This window comes from Vicugna pacos, chromosome 12 (assembly GCF_048564905.1).
Source record: "Vicugna pacos chromosome 12, VicPac4, whole genome shotgun sequence".
Taxonomy (NCBI): Eukaryota; Metazoa; Chordata; class Mammalia; order Artiodactyla; family Camelidae; genus Vicugna; species Vicugna pacos.
In genome coordinates, this window is record NC_132998.1 from 46085011 (window position 1) to 46106945 (window position 21935).

Consider the following 21935-nt stretch of genomic DNA (forward strand, 5'->3'; position numbering starts at 1 on the left):
TTTCTTTTTAAAGAAACATAAAAAAAAAAGGGGTAATTCTGCTTTGGCAAAAAAAAGGCATATACAATCTAAAACTTGAAAATTTAGATTTTTACTATTCTTTATCTCTTACTTTTACCATAAGAATGCTTACGATGGCTCTTAACCCAGATATTTAATAAGTAATTCAAATGTTGGAGTAATATTTCCTGAGACATGTCTTCTCATGTACAGGCAGATATATCTTACTAAAATTTGAGATTGAACATGATGTATTCATTTTTACTGAAGGATAAAGTACCAAATTAAAGTGATGATAGGAAATCAGGGTTATGAAGCCTGAAAGCCAAACCTTAATGGCTCTTGCCTGCTAAATAAAAAGGTACTGTTATATTGCAGCACTAGTAAAATTGACTGCTACCATCATTCAGCATCAAATACAAGAATATACTTTCAGGAATCAGAGTTGAGACAAATAGTCTACTTTCTGCACAATCATGTTTGAAAATACAGTGGTAAGTACTATGATTTCTCTTCTGCAAAGGAAATGAGGAGTTAAGAAAAAGCCAGGTGGGACATACAGATCAAATAAGTAGTTTTTAAGGGTTCACCAAATGCCCAGCATTTCGCAAAATGCCTGGAAGAGGAAAAGAGAAATGGAGGGCATGATATCTGTTTTCAAAAATTTTGAATTGTCTTGGAGAAATATAGCCTAAAATACAGAGTAGTCAAGTCTTTGTTAACACAGTTTACATTTAATAGGCCCTAAGAATTGCTTATTAAATGAATGAAATGGATAATGTATGAGCAAAGACCACTGTCACACATTGGAAAACGTTTGCAAAGACAGCGATGTGTGGACAAGGTTTTAAATACCTTTAGTAAATACTCTAAATAATTTTTCCATATACAAAGTGAAAACACAGTTTGGCAGAATTTTTGTTTTGCTACTTAAAATGGCACCATAAAAATCATCATTAATTAATCTTGATGATATGTCCAATGGGAACATGTCATGTTTGATATAATATTGTCAATGATACTTTCTTTTTTCTAGATGTGACTTAAAGTTTACTCTTCAGAGGAAGAAGAGAATTTAAAAAATAGGTTAAAAAATTTAATAGTTAAATTAATTTTTTAAAGATGGAAGTGCTCTACATCCTCTCTATTCAAAGAGTGGACCACGGATATGGAACATCAGGGTACCTTATTAAAAATTGCAGAATCCAAGATCCTGCTTCAAATCCATAAAATCAGAACCTGTATTTTAACAGGATTTCCAGGTCATATGCACACCCACTAAAGTTTAAGAAGTGTTGCTCTACATACTTCAGGTTGAAGGCATGTATATGCATTTATAATGAATATTAGATAATTAATTAAGTATAAGCTTGTGATTTCTACCCTCTAATAGAGACTGTTAGAAAACTGAACAAGTAATTTTTCAGCTCTTATAATAGAACTGTGCTATTCCTTACAAGGAACCCAAAAGAAGTGTAGCACAGCATAAAATCATACACAATCTAGCTGAGCACATATAAAATAATCAGGATATAATGAGTTGCTTACTTTTGACATGATGACTATTAAATACAATAGTATGTAAGAACAGGACAGATAAATGTGAACTGGAAAAGTCACTCTGTGGGAGCAGAGGCAATCAGGTACAGAAAATACCCTGGGAAAAAAGAAAGAGGAGAAATGGAGCTAACTGAGACTTTTGAAAGACTATCATGGGAATTTTGACTTTCTGGAGGTTGGTAATTGGGAGTCAACTTTGGTTCTTAAAAAAAAGCAATGACATGATCGCAATGGGAGTTTTAGAAAGATTAACAGAATGAAAAAAAAATGTATTATTGTAGGGATGAAGTTGAGTCAGAAAGCCTAGAAATTGAAGGTCACAGCTGTTTATGTCAGTTTGGAACTCATCAGCCTGTAGACGTGGTTAAGATTGTAGAGGTGGATGAACACATGAAGCAGAAGGAGAAAAGAGCAAAGAGCCAAGAGCAGACGAGCAGTTCACTCAATACTCAATGAACAACCATATTCCCAGCACAGTGCTCCGCACTGGTGAAACAATAGTGACTAAGATTCGATCCTTGCCCTGAAGGAGCCAACTCAGTCATCTATGGTCTGGGACTTAGGCAAACAGAAAAGGCAACAAAGAGACAAAGGAGAAATTAGAAGAGACACTAAAGGGCTCAAAAAGCATAATACCCTAAAAGTCAAAGGAAGAGAGAACTCAAAGGAGTGTAAGAGGCAGCTAAATATCAAGGGAAGAAAGGGTTTGGTACAAAATCAGTCTGATAGATTTTGAGAAAAAGGTGTCAGTTCATGTATTCAAATCTCTCAACTGTTATTTACTTTTCCAAGCTTATCAATTTGCGACCTAAACTTCAAAGGATGAAAAAGTTCTAATGTAAATTTGTTTGCTAAGTAAGGCTCATTAGGACAAGTACTCACAGAATGTATATGCACCACTGTGCCTTTCCTATGCTCCAAACATTATCAAAACAACACACACACACACACCCCGTATAGGCAACTTGTCATCTTCTATAATTATCTGACTGCCAAATCCATTCCCAGGGACTTATTCTTAAAGAAACTTCAAATTGTTCATAAAGAAGGCTAAGAGTAGCACTGAAAGGGAAATTCAGTGATTTCTCTTGAAACATAAGCAAGAGCTTTGTTTCAATTTGGAAGGCTTTGGATTTTACTGTTCATTTTTTTTTTTTGACAGAATTAATACAATGTGGGAGTGTGCCTACTCTCTTGACATATGCTTGAAGAACAGGATCATACACAAACCTGGAATAACATAAAAAGCCTTACGCAGAAGAAAAAAAGACAACCACGCATTCAAGATAATCACAGGTTACCTAGCCAGAGGAAAAGAGGTTATTTTGCTTATTCTTGAGCAACTTCTTCCTGACACTTACATTTTTCATTTAGAAATTTAATTCTGGGATCAATGATGTCTAAATAAAGTTTAGGTATACAGGAAGTCCAAATATATTAAAGATATGGGTGTGTCAAAACTGGAATTTGACACAACACTGTAAAATGATTATGAATCAATAAAAATGTAAAAAAAAAAAGAAAAAAAGATATGGGAAATTTAAGGATTTTTATCAGATATACAAGTCTAGAGTTTTCCAGAGTATACCATCAAAATAGCAGGTGTGGAATTGAGAATAATGTCTTACTGTCTGCTACAACCATAAACAGTACAGGGTCCAATACATGATTTAATGTCTTACATTTGTATTCACTAAACTAAGCCAATAAACATAAAAATGGTTGACATTTGTTGAGCAGTTACTTAATATCAAAGTGCTATCTGACAGTTTTGCTTATATTTATCTCGTTTATTCCTAAGAACTACCCCAGGAGACAGATACAGTTATTTTTCTCATTTCACAAATGAGAAAACAGAGGCACAGAAAGTTTAAGAATTAGCCCATCATTTATAAATAACAAAACTTTAAAATGGGTCAAGGAAATTAGTTCAAAATCACTATAACTTTTAAAGGCTTTATTAATGATACATGGATTTGATATGCTTGGTCCACCATACTTGTTTTTTACATTATCGTTATATAATTATATATGCAAGTAAGTAATTGAGACATACCTTTATCAAAAATACCTGGCAATCACTGATAAAATCATATTCCAGTCCATCAAAAGAATGATAATGCCGGTCCCCATACACTGTACACATTGCTGGGCACGGATAGTATGTGCAATTGAACATTCCTCGTCGACAAACACTGTTAGAAAATAATACAAACGCTGTTACCTTTCTAAGAAACTTGGCTCTAATTAGTATTTTTCAAGTGTCATAAATATTGGAAGGTTTGTATTCAAGAGCATTCACTGAGCCAATAGCCCTAATAAACATGGCCAATTGGTTCTAATAATATTTATTACAGTGATAGATTAAGCATATATTTACCACTTTGTTTAAATAAATTATTAGACATCACAACCAAAACTAAAAATTGTGCCTGGGTCATACTGAAAACTGATGATGGAATGAAAACCTGAACATGAACCTGCTGGTTGCCAAAAGACCAAAATGTCATTGCCTCTACTCCAGTCCATGTAAACAGACATGACATGGTTCATAAGCTTAGAATTTTCACCCACGTTTCAAGGAAATTATACTTTAATTTTATTTTATGGTATTCTTTTGGCTCATTTCCAAACAGAAAACTTTGCATCAAATGTGACCTTCTCTTTGAAACATTTATCACTTTCTATAAACTTGAGGTATTTCTTCCGTTAAGTTTTTAAATGGCCGTATTTCATTCTTTTCTTCTTGGCTGAACAAAAAGGCATAAAAATAATGGTATGATCCCCTGTGGGCAGTAGCTGCCCACAAACTCCTGAAAGCCTTTAAAGTCTTATTCACTCAGACTTGGTTTGCTTTTTGCTGAAGTCAGGCACATTAAGTAAATAAGAGATGACTGAAACTGATACAACTGCTTAGGAAAACTGTGAAATAAATGGATCTCATTACCAGGTATAACATGGTGTAGCAATCACTTCTCCTGAGAGGTATTCCCAGTCTTTCCAGATACACGGACAGCTTTCAGGAACGTAACACTTGCCTTTGTGCTCTGCCATTCTTCCAAATGAAGAAGTAAATGCTATTTAATATAAACTACTAATTTCAGGTTTTAAAAAATCAGTAATCTTGTTATATTCAAAACCATTTATATTTATTACAACAATCATAAGCATACTCTGTCTGACCTATGGAGGCACTGAGTCCAGTCTTTCTCCTCTATTTTTCCACAAAGTATCTTGCACATAACAGTAATAACTATATTCTTTTTTATCACTTACAAATACAACAAATACAAGTACAATAAAAAGGAGACGAAGTCTAAATTTCTGGGTAAAGAAAGCTATTCTGAAAAAGCAATTAAAAAGGCAGTGAGGTTCCCTCTCTTCAATATTTGATATTTAAGAGCCTGTGAGTCAAGAAATTTTTGATGAAATAGTGACTCATAAGCTGGATAAAATTTTCAACTACAGGATAGAGAGAGTAATCAAAAGCTTCTTTTATGAGTGCTTAAATTGAAAATGATGAGAGTTTAGTTTAAATGTGTCTTGAATAAGAAATTACATCAAGCGTTTCACCTTCTTCATTATTAACATATCAAGTTTTGAGTATTGGTTTTCTTCAAAGCGTTATTCCCTTCTTGAAAGGCTACCTCATTAGAAAGTATCTTAAAATATCTATGAATATAAAAAATAAAATTATTACTCGTAACCTCAAGGAAAAATCAGTTTTGGTGTGTTATCAAAATATTTCAAAATGAAGATTAAATACATATTATACATAAAATTTATTTCAATACTCTTAATATAAAATATATACATATATTTTTCAATATTCTTAAAATCTTTTCTCAAAAATAGCTTTCATAATAATAAAACACTAATAAATAATACATATAATTTAAATATATAATATAACTATAATATGATAATAACATAAATTAGAATAATAAATAATAATAGCACAATAGTAATAGTAAGACTCAAAACCAGCAGTAAAAATAGATAAAATACTTAAAGTTTTTCTCTGAATTTGCTTTAAAATGTTATAGTTCAACATTATCAAAATTAACACAGAAGTGAGGAATCCTGAATTCCTGCCTATTCTCTCAAACAGAAATAATCACACAGGTTCCTTTAGTGCTCTGCTTCGCCACTCATAGCTCATCTGACACAGTACAGTAATTCCTTATTCAGTGTATATGTTGTCCACTTGCTTTTAAGTTCTACTCCAGAAGACCATGAAGATCTTGTCAATGGCTATGTTCCAATGCCTGGTACATAGCAGATACTCAGTTGTTGAGTAAAGGTGAAGAAATGAACCTATCTATACAATAGGTTATTGCATCATCTCATTAGGTTTCTTTCTTTCAACTAACAGTACCCTACAGTCCATACATTCTCCCCTCAACCTTCTTAAACTTCTAGTCACTTTCCATGAGTATTGCATCTCTCTTCTGCCTGGAAAACTGAAAGACTTTTTCTCATCACTTAAAACTCAATTTACTGCAATCCCTTCAGTGCAATCTTTTTATGTGCCACTCCCTATATATAGTAATTTGTACACACCTTTATTGGTGGGTTCATCACGATGAACTGCAAGTACTTCACTACGTGACTTAACAGAGCAAATTAACACAACAAAAACTAGAGTTTTTGAGTGTTTACTATGGCCCAGCCACTGTAAATACATCATTGACTCATCTAATCCTAGTGACAATTCCATAAGGTAGATTCTATTGTTACTTTATATGTGTATTTTAGTAACATTATCCCTTTAGCTTAACACAATGTCTTAAACGTTAGGTGCTTTACAAATGCTGAATGTCTAATTGTTTCAATAAGAGATGCCCCACCTAAATGAACCACAATTCTTTTTACAATTCTCATTTCTGTTATTTTTTAATATTACTCACATTTAAGATTTTTTAACTGAAATATAGTTGATGTATAATAAATTAGCTTCAGGTGTACAGCACAGTGATTCAGTATTTTTGCAGATTATACACCATTGAAAGTTATAACCATAATTCTTACATAACCAGCCAAAATAGTGGTTTTAAATGGTTATGCTAATGATTGGTGAGTTTTTCATAACTAGTCAAAACTGGAAGAAGGAAGAAGAAAGCTATAAACCACTGTGAATTGTCTTCGTTCAGCAGATTTGTAAAGCGGGGTGAGTAGTAAACATTTACTGAGCACCTACCACGTGACTGGTGTGCTGCAGATGCTCAACCATCTCTGAAGTAGATATCATTACACCCATTTTAAACAGGAAGTTGAGACTCCAACTGGTTAAGTAATTTGTCCCAAGGTACTTTAGCTAATAAGAAAGAGGTCCAGTATTTGAACCCATTTCTGCATGACTTTTCCACGATATTACTTTCCATTTCTTGAATCCACAATGATTTCTAAACTAAGGCATGTGGTCCATTTATACTCAAGGAACTGCTGGCAATGCGAGGAGCCCCAGGAAAACAAGGGATACTAGGCTATTGTCATAAAATAAAAATAAACCAGCTGAAGCCATGTGGAAGACAATCCAAATCAGAGTACCATAAAACAACTTTTTTAATAGAAATTTCTGCGTAACAAAATTATTTCCAAATCAGTCAGAGGCCTGTTAGTCAATTTCCAACTATACTTATTTCAATAAAATAAGAAAAGGTAAGAGAAAATTACTTTGAGTTTTTATACTGATTTTTGACCAGTAAATTAAGAAATCACTGGTGAACTAAAAGTCAAAGATGACAGCAAATATGTATTTTTTTTAAAATAGTAGCATCAACTACAAGCATGAAACAGAATTTGGATGCAGCTTGATCTAATCAGTCGTGCATCTGAGTCACAATCAAATCAAATTAATCAAGCAATGTTGTAGGTTGCATTATTTTACCATAATAAAGCTTTTATTTCCCTTGTCCCTTTTACTAAAATATCTTCCTTGCTCATCTGCTCCACAGCCTGATTTCTACCTGCCTTTATTTTCCCATGCAAGGCCTTGTTCTTTCACCCTCCTTCTCTGTCCTTCCTTTCTAAAGAGATGGAGACCGTCCCAAGTTACTTGGCTCGTCAACCTACTCCAGACGGGGACCATTTAGACAAACGTGACTCTCCTGGGAAACAGACCACAAAACCTCTCTCTTCTTTGCTCCTGGTTTATATGAATTGAGCCCAGGAGTCATTTTGTGTGAATATGTTCATCGAGGAAGAATGGGTGACCTGTTTGCCTTGGGTGGCCCTCCCGCTGTGCACTGCCGCTATTCATTACTGGAAGAGGGGAGGGCAGGGAGGCCAGGTTCTATGTGTGCCTGCAAGGAAGCCGAGAGCCACCAGATTCTGTAATTGCCTTCCGCATGTACTAGGTACTCCTGCTACTAAGGACATTTACCAAGATAAGAATGAGTTATCCATAAAATAGTGACCCATATTTATTGAGTGTACACACACACCCCCCATATCTCATGATGCCTTGTTGAAGCTTTAAAGGAACTTGCAGAAAAATCACTCAGCTAATATTGGCAGGACTGGGATTTGAACTAGGTGTGTCTGAAGCCAGAGTTCCTACTGTTACCCACTGCCCTAAGTAGCCTCAACACACCATTTTCTGTAATATCCATCAGATAAAGCAGCTGGCACCAGTAATATAACTTAACATCAGCAACAGTGACAGCACAACAGAATATACAAAGACATGCACTTCAAATGCTTTGAATGAAGAGTGGCTCACTGTTACTTTCCCAAACTGCAGCTGATTCAGGGGGTAAATGCCAAGACCATCCTGAAGTGACTTCCCTCCTCAACTCACTGTATTACTTTAATTATTTTGTATACATAACATATTGTGACATTATTTAATCACATGTGACATGCGATATGTAGTATCTGACATATAATATATGTGATGTATGACATGAGCATAGAAAAAAAAATTACAATAGTCCTCTAGTCACCAACTTAATGTCAACCACCAGGCAGAACAACAATTGTAGCTATTGCTGTAAATAATGTTTTTAAGTGCTTTGTGTTTTCTGTCAAATCCTGAACGTTCAGTATCATCAGCAGAGAGAGGCTTACCCTGGAGCACAAACACAGCCACTTATGCAGGGTGATGAAGGGGCACAAGTGAAGTTCATAGCCAGGTTTGCACAGGTAGTTTCACAATTTACACCACCAGCTGGTAATTCAGGGTCAGGAAACCTGCAGTCGAAATACTGTTTTCCCTCGGGGCAGATGTGAACTTCAGGGACAAGGCACAGATAAATTACCTTTAACTTTGTATTTACTCCATACACACCTAATCATATTGACATGCATTTGTCATCAAAACAGAATTCATCATAGAATACAGTGAATTTTACCAGTAATAACTGACCCTACTCTGTGATATCCGGTTCACGAGCTTACAGACATTCCCTAGCCAGATTTCCTTTAATCACCTAAATTTTCAAAATCTATTTCAAGTTTGAAAAACTTAGCTGCCTTCCATAAGCCAATAACTAAACAACTAGTATGTAATTTTCTGAGGTCAAGAAACAGGGTATTTTGGTTAATGCACACATACCTCATCAATTTTTGAGGACTGACAGTACAGTATATTTAAACTTCTACAAAGCTACGCACCTACAACAAACACACAATATAATTTGGCTCTTGCTTCACCTCTGAGTCATTATTTACATCAATCCTCACTATAATGTAGATGTGCAGAAATGAACATAATGATGGGCAAGGAAGGGGCTACATATTGCTCCAGAAAGCTTTTAGAGTCAGAGGGATTAAATAACACCCCTCATCTGGGGCCAAAAGGAATCTTGCAGATTCCTCTGTGAGAAGTCTGGCCACCTGGGCTTCCTTTTCTCCAATTTTGAGCCACCCTGAAGCAAATGGGGTGAGGCAGGGAGGACCCAGGGACTACCAAACAGGTGTGGGGGCCATGCACATAACGCTGAAAAGAAGGCCTGGGCAGCCTGAATCCTCACAAAGTAAGTCCAGGGCACATAATTCAGAACTTATTCATAAAATATATATATAACTTTGCAAATAAATAACAGAGCAATAGCTAACAATTTGTTTTACCAGCCTACACTCTTCCTGTCCAGTAAACAGAAGGTAGTTTTATTATTTGCCTAGAATTTCCCTACAGTGACTAAACACTGGAGGCTTTTTGTGTGGTGAAAATAAAGAACATAAAGGAGTCTTTAATGTATAGGATCTTCAGGAATGATATGCAGCCGTACAGTGATAGTCTCATGAGAGACAGCAGTTGATATCAGTTTACACACCATTTTTAATTGACGGCTGCTTGTCTGAAAGCCTGGCTCCCCATAACGTAGCCCAGGAACCAGTGGCATGAGCATTACTTTGGCCGTCAACAGACACGTCTCAGGCCTCAGCGCTGATCCCCGGGTGACGAGGTGCACATTAGAATCTGAGAAGTGCTGGTCTGGAGTAGGGTCTCCCGACTGCTGCTGCACAAGTGAGTTCCAACAGGTGCCTGGATACATATCCCTAAAGCCACTGGGGCACCTGGGCGGGTGGTGGGGTAGGTGGCATCGAGATAGCATCCCTGGGTTGATCAGCTCTGCCCCTATGCAGCCTTGGAAGGCTTACCCCACATTGTCCTACAAATGTTGTAATTCCGCATGTGAAAAAAGCTAGGAAGTACCACAGTACCATGTTGAGAAACATTCCCAAGGCTGTATTCATGCACATTGGCAAGGGCAGTTGTGATGGATTAACAACTTCTGCCCTAAGAGTAGGGGCAGATGCAAGATTAATAACTTTTAGCCACATACTCTTTAAGGAAAGCATCTATCTAGATCTTACCAGTAGAGGGCGTTGCTAATTCATCACATTTCACAGTCCCATTTGAACACTGGCTAGTAGAATTAAACAAAGAGTTAATTCATGACCCAAATCTCAGGTTTTTTTCTATACTTCAAAAACAATATAACATGCAAGAATTGACTAATTATATATACAAATATTGTTTTTCCCACAGAATTACTTACAAATAAGTTACTGGTTTAGGTCCGATTTGAAGACAGCTATTTCAGTTCAACACATTTTTATCAAACACCTATGTGTGGGGCACTGTGGTAGGCATGGGGACCTCAGAGACCAAACTTCATAGTTTTGACCCAAATACGTATATATATTCTAGCAGGAGAGAAAGACATACAAATAAATAATTTACCTAGTGTGACACGCAACATAGAAATTGAAGATATAGAAGTAAAACACAGAAAAATGTTTAAAAATCTATTCACAGTTGACATCAAGGGCTGTCAAAGAAGATAAGGTCTGGAAAATTTTGAAGAAGGGATGGAGGTTTGATACAGATAAGGTAGGAAGGCTGTCACACTCAGTGGGGATGTAGTTCAAAGCCACGTAGGGGCAGAACAGCTTTCTACGCAACAAAGTGCCACGTGGGAAGTGACAGGAGATGCAGATGGCGAAGAGTCAAAGGCCAGCTCCTATTAAGATGCCAAGACTTTATCCCTAAAGTGAGTCACTGAAGTGAAAAGTGATACGGTTGGTTTGAACTCTTAGAAAAGTCATTCTGGCAGCAGTGTTGAAAACAGAGTGGTCACGTCTTGCAGCTTAAGTCTCCAGTTTAATAAGGCAAAAACCAAATACAGGCAAATGCATCTTGGAAATCCCTTAAGAATACATCATGAGAAGGAAAAACACACCAGGTCTCAGCAACGCCAACGTAACCAGGTTCTCCTCCAGCTCTGGACTAGGTGGTGTTTTCTATATTTGAGCCCAGATGAAGAAGCTGACTAGCAGAGAAGGGCCGTGTCATGCGAAGACATGACATTAGGATGACACTTAGAAATGTGATTCACTCACACCGTGAGCAGCAGGAAGGACTGAGACAGACAGAGCCCAGGTCACAGATCAGCGCTTTCACATCAGACTTATCCTGGGACAGAGGCTTTTGGAAAGAAATGGAAAATGAGATCGTGGCACTAATGGTTTTTTTTTTTTCCTCACTGAGGTGGGAAGTTTCCTCTGCTTTTGCCAAGTTTACCTAAATAAATTCAACTATGTTGAATTTGAGAGAGAGATGCCATCCTGGTAGAATGGAAAGAGACAAGGCTAGAGATAAGAAAACCAGGTAGACAAACCCAGGGAGACATCAGTAAGGCAGTGGCGATGGAAAGGAAGGAATGGATTTCAAATGCATGTCAAAAATAAAATCCACAGTCACTGGGGGTTTACTGGATGCAGGTGATGAGAGGAGGAAGGTGTCAAAGATGACTCCTAGATTTCTATCTTGGGAAACTGTGGCCACTAGTACAAGGTCCAAGAACTGTTGCCTTTGTATCTTCATTGATGGGTGAAAGGAAGGGAAATGGAAATGACAATAAATATAAATTGTGGGTAAACAATATTCTGCCATGAATAAAAATAAGTTGCAGACCAAAACAGGAAACAAAGCAAGCGTTGCTGAGCCAGGCTGTTCGAGAATGAATCCCGGCTTCATCACCAGGTTGCTTAACTGCCTGTGCCACATCTTCCTCACCTGTGAACTGGGCCTGCAGCAACAGCACCTGTCTCTTAGGGTCACACTGAAGAGCAACTGTTTTAATAACAGATATGAAGCACTTAGAATGGTGCCAGGACTACAGAAGGTGCACAGTAATGGTTAGACAGCATTATTGTTACTGTTCCCTTATGTCTGTTACCATCTGTGGGCTCCGATAGAGCAACTAAAAGAGGGAGGGTAGGAGTTGGGTACAGATCCATGAGGACTGCTGCATGCACTTGTCTGCATTTTAAACAGGTTGCCACCCGAATGAGTGTCATCCTAGGAGTAAGTGTTATCTCACTGGGATCGCTGTCTGTAGGGCGGCAGCCCTCTGACTCCAGAGTGTGACATGGTTACTTCCATTCTAGAATTTATTTTTCTGAGCAAGTTGTTGAACCACAAAACTAAAACCCCTCAGTAACTTACAGTATTTGAATCCTTACCCTTAACTTTTATCTGAGAACCAAACTGATCAAAGATCTCCCTTTTCACTGCTTCACACTTCAATTCATGGCTCTTTTCTGCAGTTATGAGCACAAGACATAGGCACTCCATGTTGAAACATTATATATATGTGGTTTAATACACCTATTTATTATAGTTTAATATATATGTATAAATGTAATATACATATGGTTTGAAAGTTTACATTAAGGTTATCTGTATTTTTCAAACTACAGAAGTCATATTTCAATTTATGGTTTTGGTTAAAAAGTTATATGAGTACATGTTATTGGTTAAGGAAAATCACCATCCCTGAAATTTACCATAAGCCTGAGGGTGTTGGGATGAGCTCCCCAGGTTGGTAAACGCTGCCTCTGTAATGACACCGGCAGTGAAATCTGTTAAGAAGAAAAGAAGGATTAAATTAGCAAAATATGATAAATACTAAAAAAAAAAAACCACTGAAATTAAAGCAGACCATATGCTCTATATTGGTAATTTTCAGGCACACTCTAACCAGGATACTGTTCTATGAGAGTCTGTGCAATTTTGCTATACAAATAGCAGAAACCATTTAAATATGACGTCTTGGGCAGTTTCAGATTTTGTTTTCTGAACTTCAAACTATGTATTGTTTTAGTCACGATACAGACTGTGTTGTTTTCATCACCCCTCAAAAAAAAAAAGCCCCTGAAGGCACTTCAGGGAAACACAACCAGTGTATCATTTAGCCCAATGTATACAACTCTATCTCATGTGATATTTGAGAGATTTCTGAGTGCTGAGAGACATTACAATCCTGCTACTAAAACCTGCCCCATGACAGTGGAACATACACCTTGCTTTTATTTTTGATATGGCAAAAGCAAGTAGGAGTAAACTTCAGACTTAACCATCAGATTCCTTAACTCTTTCTATAGCAATTTGAACACGTACGGGGTTCAAAAAAATTTTAAAAATAAGGGTAAAGGTATCAAGAAATACTAAAGAAACAACTCACAAGCAGATCTTTGCACATATGCACACTTATTTTATGGAAGAAATGACTGTTCAACAGTGGAGAAAATTAATTTTTCCAATAAATAGTGCTGAGTCAATCAGATTAAGAAAGAAAGAAAAGAAAGAGAAAGAAAGGAAGAAAAGAAAGGAAGAAGAGAAAGAAAGAAAGAAAGAAAGAAAGAAAGAAAGAAAGAAAGAAAGGAAGGAAGGAAGGAAGGAAGGAAGGAAGGAAGGAAGGAAGGAAGGAAGGAAGGAAGAAAGAAAAGAAAACAGTCACGAAAGCCCATTTATTCTGTATGGGAGGAAAGAGACAAAAGATGGATGCCATCAGCCCATTTCTGTGACATACATGGGCACGCAAAAGCTGAGTGTGTCTTCGTAGTATTTGCCTTCGGGACAGTTGCAGCCTTCAGCACAGTCATCGGTACACTGTTCCGGGGAAGAGAGAGAGATGCAGGAGCGGCGACAGAAGGAGGCGCAGTGATGGTACAGCATGCCTTTCTGACACACCAGCCCTGAGGATGAAGGAGCATCAGCTGAGGGAGATTTCCACAGGGCACAGAAGCATTTTATGCTGGGTTATAGGTCTATGATAGACATGTATCATGACAAAGAAGATATCCTGCATCAACAAACCTAGAACATTATGGAATTCTATAGCAGGTGTAAACAAACAAACAATTCTTTGCTTCAATAGAAGTATAATAGAAGAAGGAGAAAATTCTATGTGAACTGTCCTTAAGTGTGACATTAAGAGCCTGTGCCATAATTGAAAAAAATATTTAAGGTATTTTATACAAAATAAACTTCTTGTCCTCACATTCTAAATCTCTCTACTGCTTTGCTGATATTATCGCCTTTACGGCATTATTTAAATCTAAGTAAACTTTTAGTCTTCTACAAACAAGACAAAACTTGACTTCATTGATCTATACTTGTAGCTCCTGTTTTTTGCCTTTTTAATCATGTTTATACTTTTCCCTCAACACTTCCAATGTCTTTTTAGAACAAACTGACTGCAGTAGGCAAACTAAAATAATCTAAAAACACTCGTACAAACAATTCAAAAATGCTGGCTAAAACATAATTGAAATTGTGGTAAACATACAATTGCTCTTGTGAGAGAAAAAAGGGGGTTGGAGGGTCACCTCCCCAGATGAAAGAAGTAAAGAGAGAAATAAAATCCAGAACTTAAGGTAGAGGAAGGAAGGATGGGTCCCAGCAAACTCGGACCTTATGTTTAACTCTTGTGGGAATGCAAAATGAAAGTTGGTCCTTTAACAAGGCAAGGATTTGGGAGACCCTTAACTTGAACTTCCAAAAACAGTCTCCATCCTGAGTAAGACTACAGCAGAGATCAGCACATTTTTTTTTTTGTGAAGGGCTAAATGGTGAATAGTTTTAACTTTGTAGGCCACATAGTCTCTGTCATAACTATCCGTGTAGATGAAAAGCAGTCACAGACAGTGTGCACACATCTGGGCGGTAAGCCTTACTTATGAACACACAAGAAGCCCACGGGTGTAATCTGCCAGCTCTTGGACTAGAAGAAATCTCTATGAAACACCAGGAATGCTTTTCTAACTCTGTGGGGTCCCTGATAAAATAAAGTATCCTCTGAGAAATCAAATTCCAGGTTTACATCCTGCACAGGTTTGGTATATGAATTTACATTACTTTAATATTTACATAATTTTTGTCTTAGAAAGCCCAACCGGAGAAATTAACACCCAATCTGGCCAGTGAAAAAGTTTTGTGAAACAACTGCGGGATGGAGAGGTGGAGAGAACAATGTTTTTGAAACCCAGGTCACAAAAGATTCTAAGGGGGGTGGAGGGGTGGGCAGCTTTGATTAAAGAAATTATTAAACAATAAGGAAAGGAAACAATCTCCCATGCATGAGAACAACGGACATCATAACCATGAGGATTCAAGCCCTAAGAACTTCAGACGATAATTGCCTATTGTATAATTTACCTATTTAACTACAAATCACCTGTGTCACTGTATCACATAATGCTTTTCCATACTTTTCAACACTTACATATGACATTTCTATGATAAGAATTGTTTTTCAAATTTTTCAAATTATTTCAGTTGCATACGGTAAACCATACAGCTACATTCTAATTTTGCTTATGGTAAAAACAGTTAAAAGCTTTTGGTCTTAATCCAACAGAGCTCCAATGTTCAGAAATAAAATATTTTATCTTTTTTCCATGTTTTCCCATTTTAATAATATTTCAAATAACTTAAGCAATACTGACTTTTCATTAATGGAATTAATGGAGGTAATTACATATGCAAAAAATCTCTGACGTGTTATCTGATCACCTTTATGGGCACCAATGCCATTATACTCACCGCAGAATGAAACCTGAGCTCTGAAGTTGATGGGAACACCACGCTGGCCGCAGAGATAAGCATAGTGGGCGAGGGCATTGCACAGGCAGGCGCTGCCACATCTGCATGCGTCGTGGCGGCAGAGCTGATAGTACAGCCCAGGGCTGATGTAGACGTGGCAGGGGGTAAAGAGCTCTTGGTGGATAACATCACAGTGTGCTGCGTATCCGACTAACAGACAAAGAACCTCATCAGCACCTCATTTACTAGTTCAGCTCGTACCCCTGAGAATCAAATTCCAGCCCTGTCCAAGCATCTTGCTTTCCTAAAAATACACTGTATTGCATATTGCCGTCAGTAAGAGCCAACATTTTCAGCTTACACTGTTTTCTTTTGAGGGGGGTGGTTTTTACTTTTGGTAATATTGATGACAGCACTTAATCCATATTTAATATTCTTTAAGCAAAAAAAAAAAAAAGAATTGTATTATACCTGAGTACCTTGAGTAACAGAAGGGTTAACTGATAGACATAGCCTCAATTAGCCCATTGCCTGAGGATCATCTCAGGATAGCCTCACGATTCTGCTATAAAGAACTGAAGAACTTGAGAGGTTTAATTCCAGACATCCGCATACAATGCAAACAGTTGCCAGATTGTGGAGGTCATGGCAACTCCCTGACACAACTGTCCAGGAATGACTGGAATCATCTCACTCTAGTGCAGGCTCTAAGGTGAATGGTAACCAGGCAGATGTCACAGAGTCATAGAACACGGTGTCTGCACAAGGCACAGTGCACAATGTCTGGCAAATATTAGGAGCTCGATCATGTTTGATAAATGAATCTATGAATGCGTGAATAAATGAATAAGGAATGGAAACTGGGAATGGAACATAAGCAAAAGGCTATGAGGTACAACTACCAAGCCATTTGGGGGGAATCTGTATAATCACTTCTTGAAATGTGTTGACTTTTCCCTTAAGAATCGCTGATCAGATATTACTCTTCATAGGAGTAACCAAATTTGACAGAACAATCTAGATTTCACCTTTCTGAAAAAGCCAAGTCCTTTGATTTCTTGGTGCAATGGACCTCAGCTGCATTGAATTCCTCACAGATAAAATTAGTCTATCTTTGAGTTGTCGTCTTTCAAAGACAAAATGAGCTGCTAGAGATGAGAATTTTTTCACTACTAAGGAATTACACTGAATTTGTTTTGCTGAGTATTTTAAATATATTTATTATTGGAAACACATGGTAATTATCTGAGTATTACCTTTTTGCATTGTTATGCACCACTATATGAAAACAAATGACTTAGACCATAACAGTGTATGGTTGGCATGTACACTACTAATTCCCAGGATCTCCAAGCAAGGGCTTTTATTGCATGCCCTAAGGATTTACAGATCAAAAAATATTCCTGTTGACATTAAGTAAATGACTCAGGAAATCCTTGTTAGAAGATTCAGAATCCACATCAGAGTTGACTTTTATCTATTTATTTTCCTTTCTTTGGGAATCTTTTTGAATTTACCTATTTGAAATTCAAAAAAAAAATTCATGGCAAAAGTAAAGAAGGTACATTTAAAATACATGTCATAGAAGACACAAGATATGGAGACAAAAGTGATTTTTAAAAAATGTAACAAAATGGCATGTAATAAAGGAGGTCGTTTAAAGAAACAACCAGAGGGCAACTGAATTTATCAACTGGACTCTACTCCAACTTGTATGTGTTACTAAAAACATAGAAAACAAGTTTATTGCCATAGCAGGAAGGGAACTGAAAAGGTCAGAAACCGACTGAGCAAGAAGAATGGAAAGAGAAGGACTAGACTTATTAGCAAAAAACTGAGAATAGAATGGGGGGAAACTATTGTTAAATGGGAGTGAGATTAAAAGCATTGAATCATAGAGACCAAAGGACTCTAGTCTAGTCCTCTTATTACAGATAGGAAAAATGACCAGAGAAGTTAACCATCTTCTTCAAGTTTAGAAGTTGGCTTAGATAGAAAGACAGCACTAAAAGCAAGATTATTTTGTGTTCTTCCCAATACACCAAAACGATAAGTTAATAATAAAGACCATCTAGCAATCAATAGAATCCTTCCAAACCACCACTACAAAATCTAGAAACTTTACTAACTTCTCATGGGTATTCCATTAATATTAACAATGAATTTTTAAAACTACATGAAAACTAGTAATCTAGCCCAAATAATTAAAAAAAATTAAATTATAAAAATATCGATTTAAGCATGTGTATAATTTTTACAAAGTGATTTTACAAAAAAAAATATATAATATGTCTTTTCTTGAGCAGTAAAATATCCTTTCACATGGTCTGCTGTGGCTTTAGTAAAAATATAAAGCCAAAAATTCTTGACGTGTGAGTTGCACTGTCATTGCAGATTGGAATTCTGGACCATGGCCATCTCACGTTGTTGCACACCTGATGGCACAAAGCTTCTCTGGATCACTGACTTCCTGCTTATGAAGACTCAATATGCCTCTGAGTAGGAACTTGTCATGTGATAGTAATAAACAAGAGAAGTCGCACAAGTTGTCACACTATGGAACCGAAGTCAAACATCCCAAGACTGTAACAGCCTTACTAGAATACTTCCACAGATTTTTTTTTTATCATTAAAAGAATTGGAAATATCCAAAATGCTGGCTCATATTTAGGAAAAGTTGGAGGATTTCTCAACACTTAAAAGAAGTAAATTTATGAATGCAGAGTAGTAAATAAAATAGTCATTTTCTGGAATTCTTTTTAAAAATAACCTAGAATACATAACGAGGCATGTGAATTAAACAAAAATATATAAGGAATGCCATTGATTTGGTCATAATGGAGAAAATCAGAATTTAAAATCACTATCTAATTTTACAAGGTTACAGAAATACATAGAACTTTTCCCTAAGCTTATAGGCAGGAAGACTTACTGTTTTGTTGGTTGATGTTGCAGGGGTCCACAACAGGAACATGAATAGGTGCAAAACAAGTGGAGGAAACTCTCCAGGCATTTGCATGGAGTTGTGGGGTACCTTCTATCATGCCTGATGGAGAACTAGAAAGTTAAGACAGTATTTTTTTTGTCTCTCGCATTCCTTTCACTCGTTCACGGTCGTCAAAAGTTGAAAAAAGAGAATATTATTTTTTTAACTTACAAAGAAACCTTAGGACTTGTAATGTTTTATTATATTTTTAAATATACATGATATTCACTTCCTATTATTAATACTTTACAATGTGTCACACTGTAGACATACATGGTTTTATTTAATAATCATTTCAGCCTTGTGAAGAAAACACTATTATCCCCATTTTGGAGAGAAGGCGAAACAGAGGCTCAGAGAAACATTAATGTTCACTCAGCTGCAAAGTGTCAGAGCCAAGATTCAAATGCAATTTGCATCAATTTAACAAAGTATCAGTCACACAATCAAACTATCCGTATGTGTGTGTGGTTTAGGGAGGTAGAGGTAGGAACCTACATGATTCTTTTCAGGGTAGAGACAAACGTCCTAAAGAATAAATAGCCTATATTTCTGGTTCAATATTTCAATTTTCATGATGAGGCCTGAAATACTGAGGTTCCATTGTGCTGTTGGGCAAACCAACCAACTGAAAATTGAGGAGAAACAAACCAATTGAAAATTGAGGAGAAACAGTATACGAGGCATTCTTCAGCCAAGTTTACTTACTTCTTCAGTTCCTTCAGCAAACCACAATAGAAGAGAAATAGCTACACTGCGGGCTTATAAACCACAATGGTGTTTAAAAGCTAGACATTAAAATGCCCTGTCCACTAGCCATCAAGATATATTAACTCATCAGCCAACAGTCAGTAAGTGACAGTCTTTATTGGATGCTCTGCCAAACACTGTCAGCAGTACTCAGAGAATCAGGTTAGACTGGGTCTCCTGCAGAAAGCTCTGACCAAGCCAAACTTGCCCAATGCAAGCCTTCGGCTATAACATGGCCAAATAGTAGCGTAGTCTTTGTTTCGGCTGAGTGTTCTCGTAAACTACATCTCTTACCTACATCTCGTAACTACATCGCTTACCATTTAGCTCAGTCACCATTGTGAAGCTGTGTGGAGTTTCTCACCACAGTGACTGAGAGGGAGCCTCACAGGCCAGTGCCTGAGGTCCATCACTTGTGTCCCTCCTTTCCCCTTTCCCTCCTTTTCCTACTCCTCAAAACAAAACCACTCTAGAACTGTCAAGAATTATAACAAACATCTAATCCGAAACCTCATTTTGTTGCAATGACTGAGACTCCAGGAAAGTGCATGACTGACACTAGCTCTTCTCATTCTTCCCTCTCCTTCCCTCTTCACCCCAACAAAGGATAACAAAATAGATCAAGGTGACGGGTGTATTCAAGGTTCCCAGGAAGAACTGGCTCAGAGCCTGGCTCTCTTATTTCATTTAGTTCACTTAAAACAATAAATACCAAAAAAAAAAAAAAGAGCTAAAATGTAGCCTCATTTATTTATTCCATTTTCAAATTTTATAAAATAAACTTTTAGCTTCCCAGAGTTAACTTACTATAACAAAGCACACAAAATAAATTTTCAAGCAACTAATATTTTCCATTCCACTGTGTTTGCAGATTCACATTAACCTTTGTGAAGCAAAGAATTTTAACTGCACATGCTGGAAAGCTAAACAATGTTGGAAAGTTATCTCTGACTCTGAAATATTATCCTGCACTGTTATCAGGCCTGAATGTTTATACACGGAGAAGACTGGTGCCTTAGAAAGAGGCAGACAGATCTGCCCTGTTAAACATTGACTGCTAACCTACCTTGACAAACAAGGAAGAGAAAGAAGGCTTAACATCTTCTCCACACATCTTGGACAAGCCACTTAATACCATCTCTGTTTCACAAATGTGATAAACATTGATATTCTGACTAATAAATTTAAAGAAAGACCTAAAACAAGTTAATCACACAGGAGACAAAAGGAGACTCTTTTTAAATTAAAAAATTTTAAATGCCCATCCAAATTCTTTTCTTGATGCCAAATTAAAAGTCTTACCTCCACTAAGTTCAACTGTCTACTGCATGTAAGTTTCTATGTTAGTTCCTAAGAATACAAGGGTCTTTATTTTCAAAGCCCTCACAGTTTTCAATGGAAATCAGACAGATTAATGACAAATATTCATTGAAAACAGAGTCAAAATTAACTTTAGTGGGATATTGACTCACTTTCTGAACAAATAGTGACCGAAGTGGTTTAAAAAATAAATAGGAGTTCACGAGGAGAATTACGAAGAGGAAAGAGTCTCAAGCAGGAAAATATGCAGAAGTATTTTTTTAAATGGCATTTGGAGAATGGTTTCTCCATGAAATGTTCCCTGCCTACCCAGCCCACGCTGACCTACTCTAAATGCCTGCTGTCCTGCTAGCCAGGACACTTAACTTTTTGAAATTATCTCCGTATTTTTTTCTATAGTGTTTATTAATATTTTGCCTAAAACAAATCATTTCTTAAAGATAGGAGTCTCCTCCCAATCTGCAATATAAACTCCTCGAGGATGGGAAACATGCCTTCCTGCCTTAACGGCCCCACAGTGCTTAGCACAACAGCAGGTACTCAAAGCATTTACGCTAAATTACACACCATGTCTTTTCGCGTGTAGGTGGAAGTGCTTTGTCAGTACAAGGAGTATAGACATATTCCATTGCTTTTTCTTCTAATGAAACACTATCACAAAATTCAATTAACTTAGATGCCATAATGTTACTTTAGAGACATCACTCATATCTCTTATGATCTCATATCATACCAAATGATATCAATATTATTAAAGTGTAATTTACTATCATTCATACCAAATGACATTCAGATTTTTTTAAGGCAGTGAAATTTTTAAAAAATAGAATGCTGTTAAGCTCGATAGGTGGCAGAGAGCATGCAACGGGTACTCATTCTGTGAGTAGCCCTCAGGCTCTGAGCCACACTACCTAAATTCAAAGTGCAACTCCACTGTATTTGAGCTAAGTGACTTTGAGCTATTTTCACTTGTCACTC

At 36.8% G+C, this 21935-nt stretch overlaps 1 protein-coding gene across 1 annotated transcript in view; it reads right to left on the reverse strand.

Moving 5' to 3' along the window:
* OTOGL (otogelin like) overlaps nt 1–21935 on the reverse strand; it is a 134715-nt gene that overhangs the window by 69128 nt on the left and 43652 nt on the right. Inside the window, exons 19-26 of the mRNA XM_072973333.1 lie at nt 18834–18958; nt 15902–16111; nt 13887–14052; nt 12862–12936; nt 10384–10436; nt 8632–8794; nt 4508–4615; nt 3617–3755 (exon numbers count right to left, since the gene is read on the reverse strand). Coding sequence (XP_072829434.1) covers nt 3617–3755; nt 4508–4615; nt 8632–8794; nt 10384–10436; nt 12862–12936; nt 13887–14052; nt 15902–16111; nt 18834–18958 — 1039 coding nt within the window. The remainder of the gene's footprint in view (nt 1–3616; nt 3756–4507; nt 4616–8631; nt 8795–10383; nt 10437–12861; nt 12937–13886; nt 14053–15901; nt 16112–18833; nt 18959–21935) is intronic.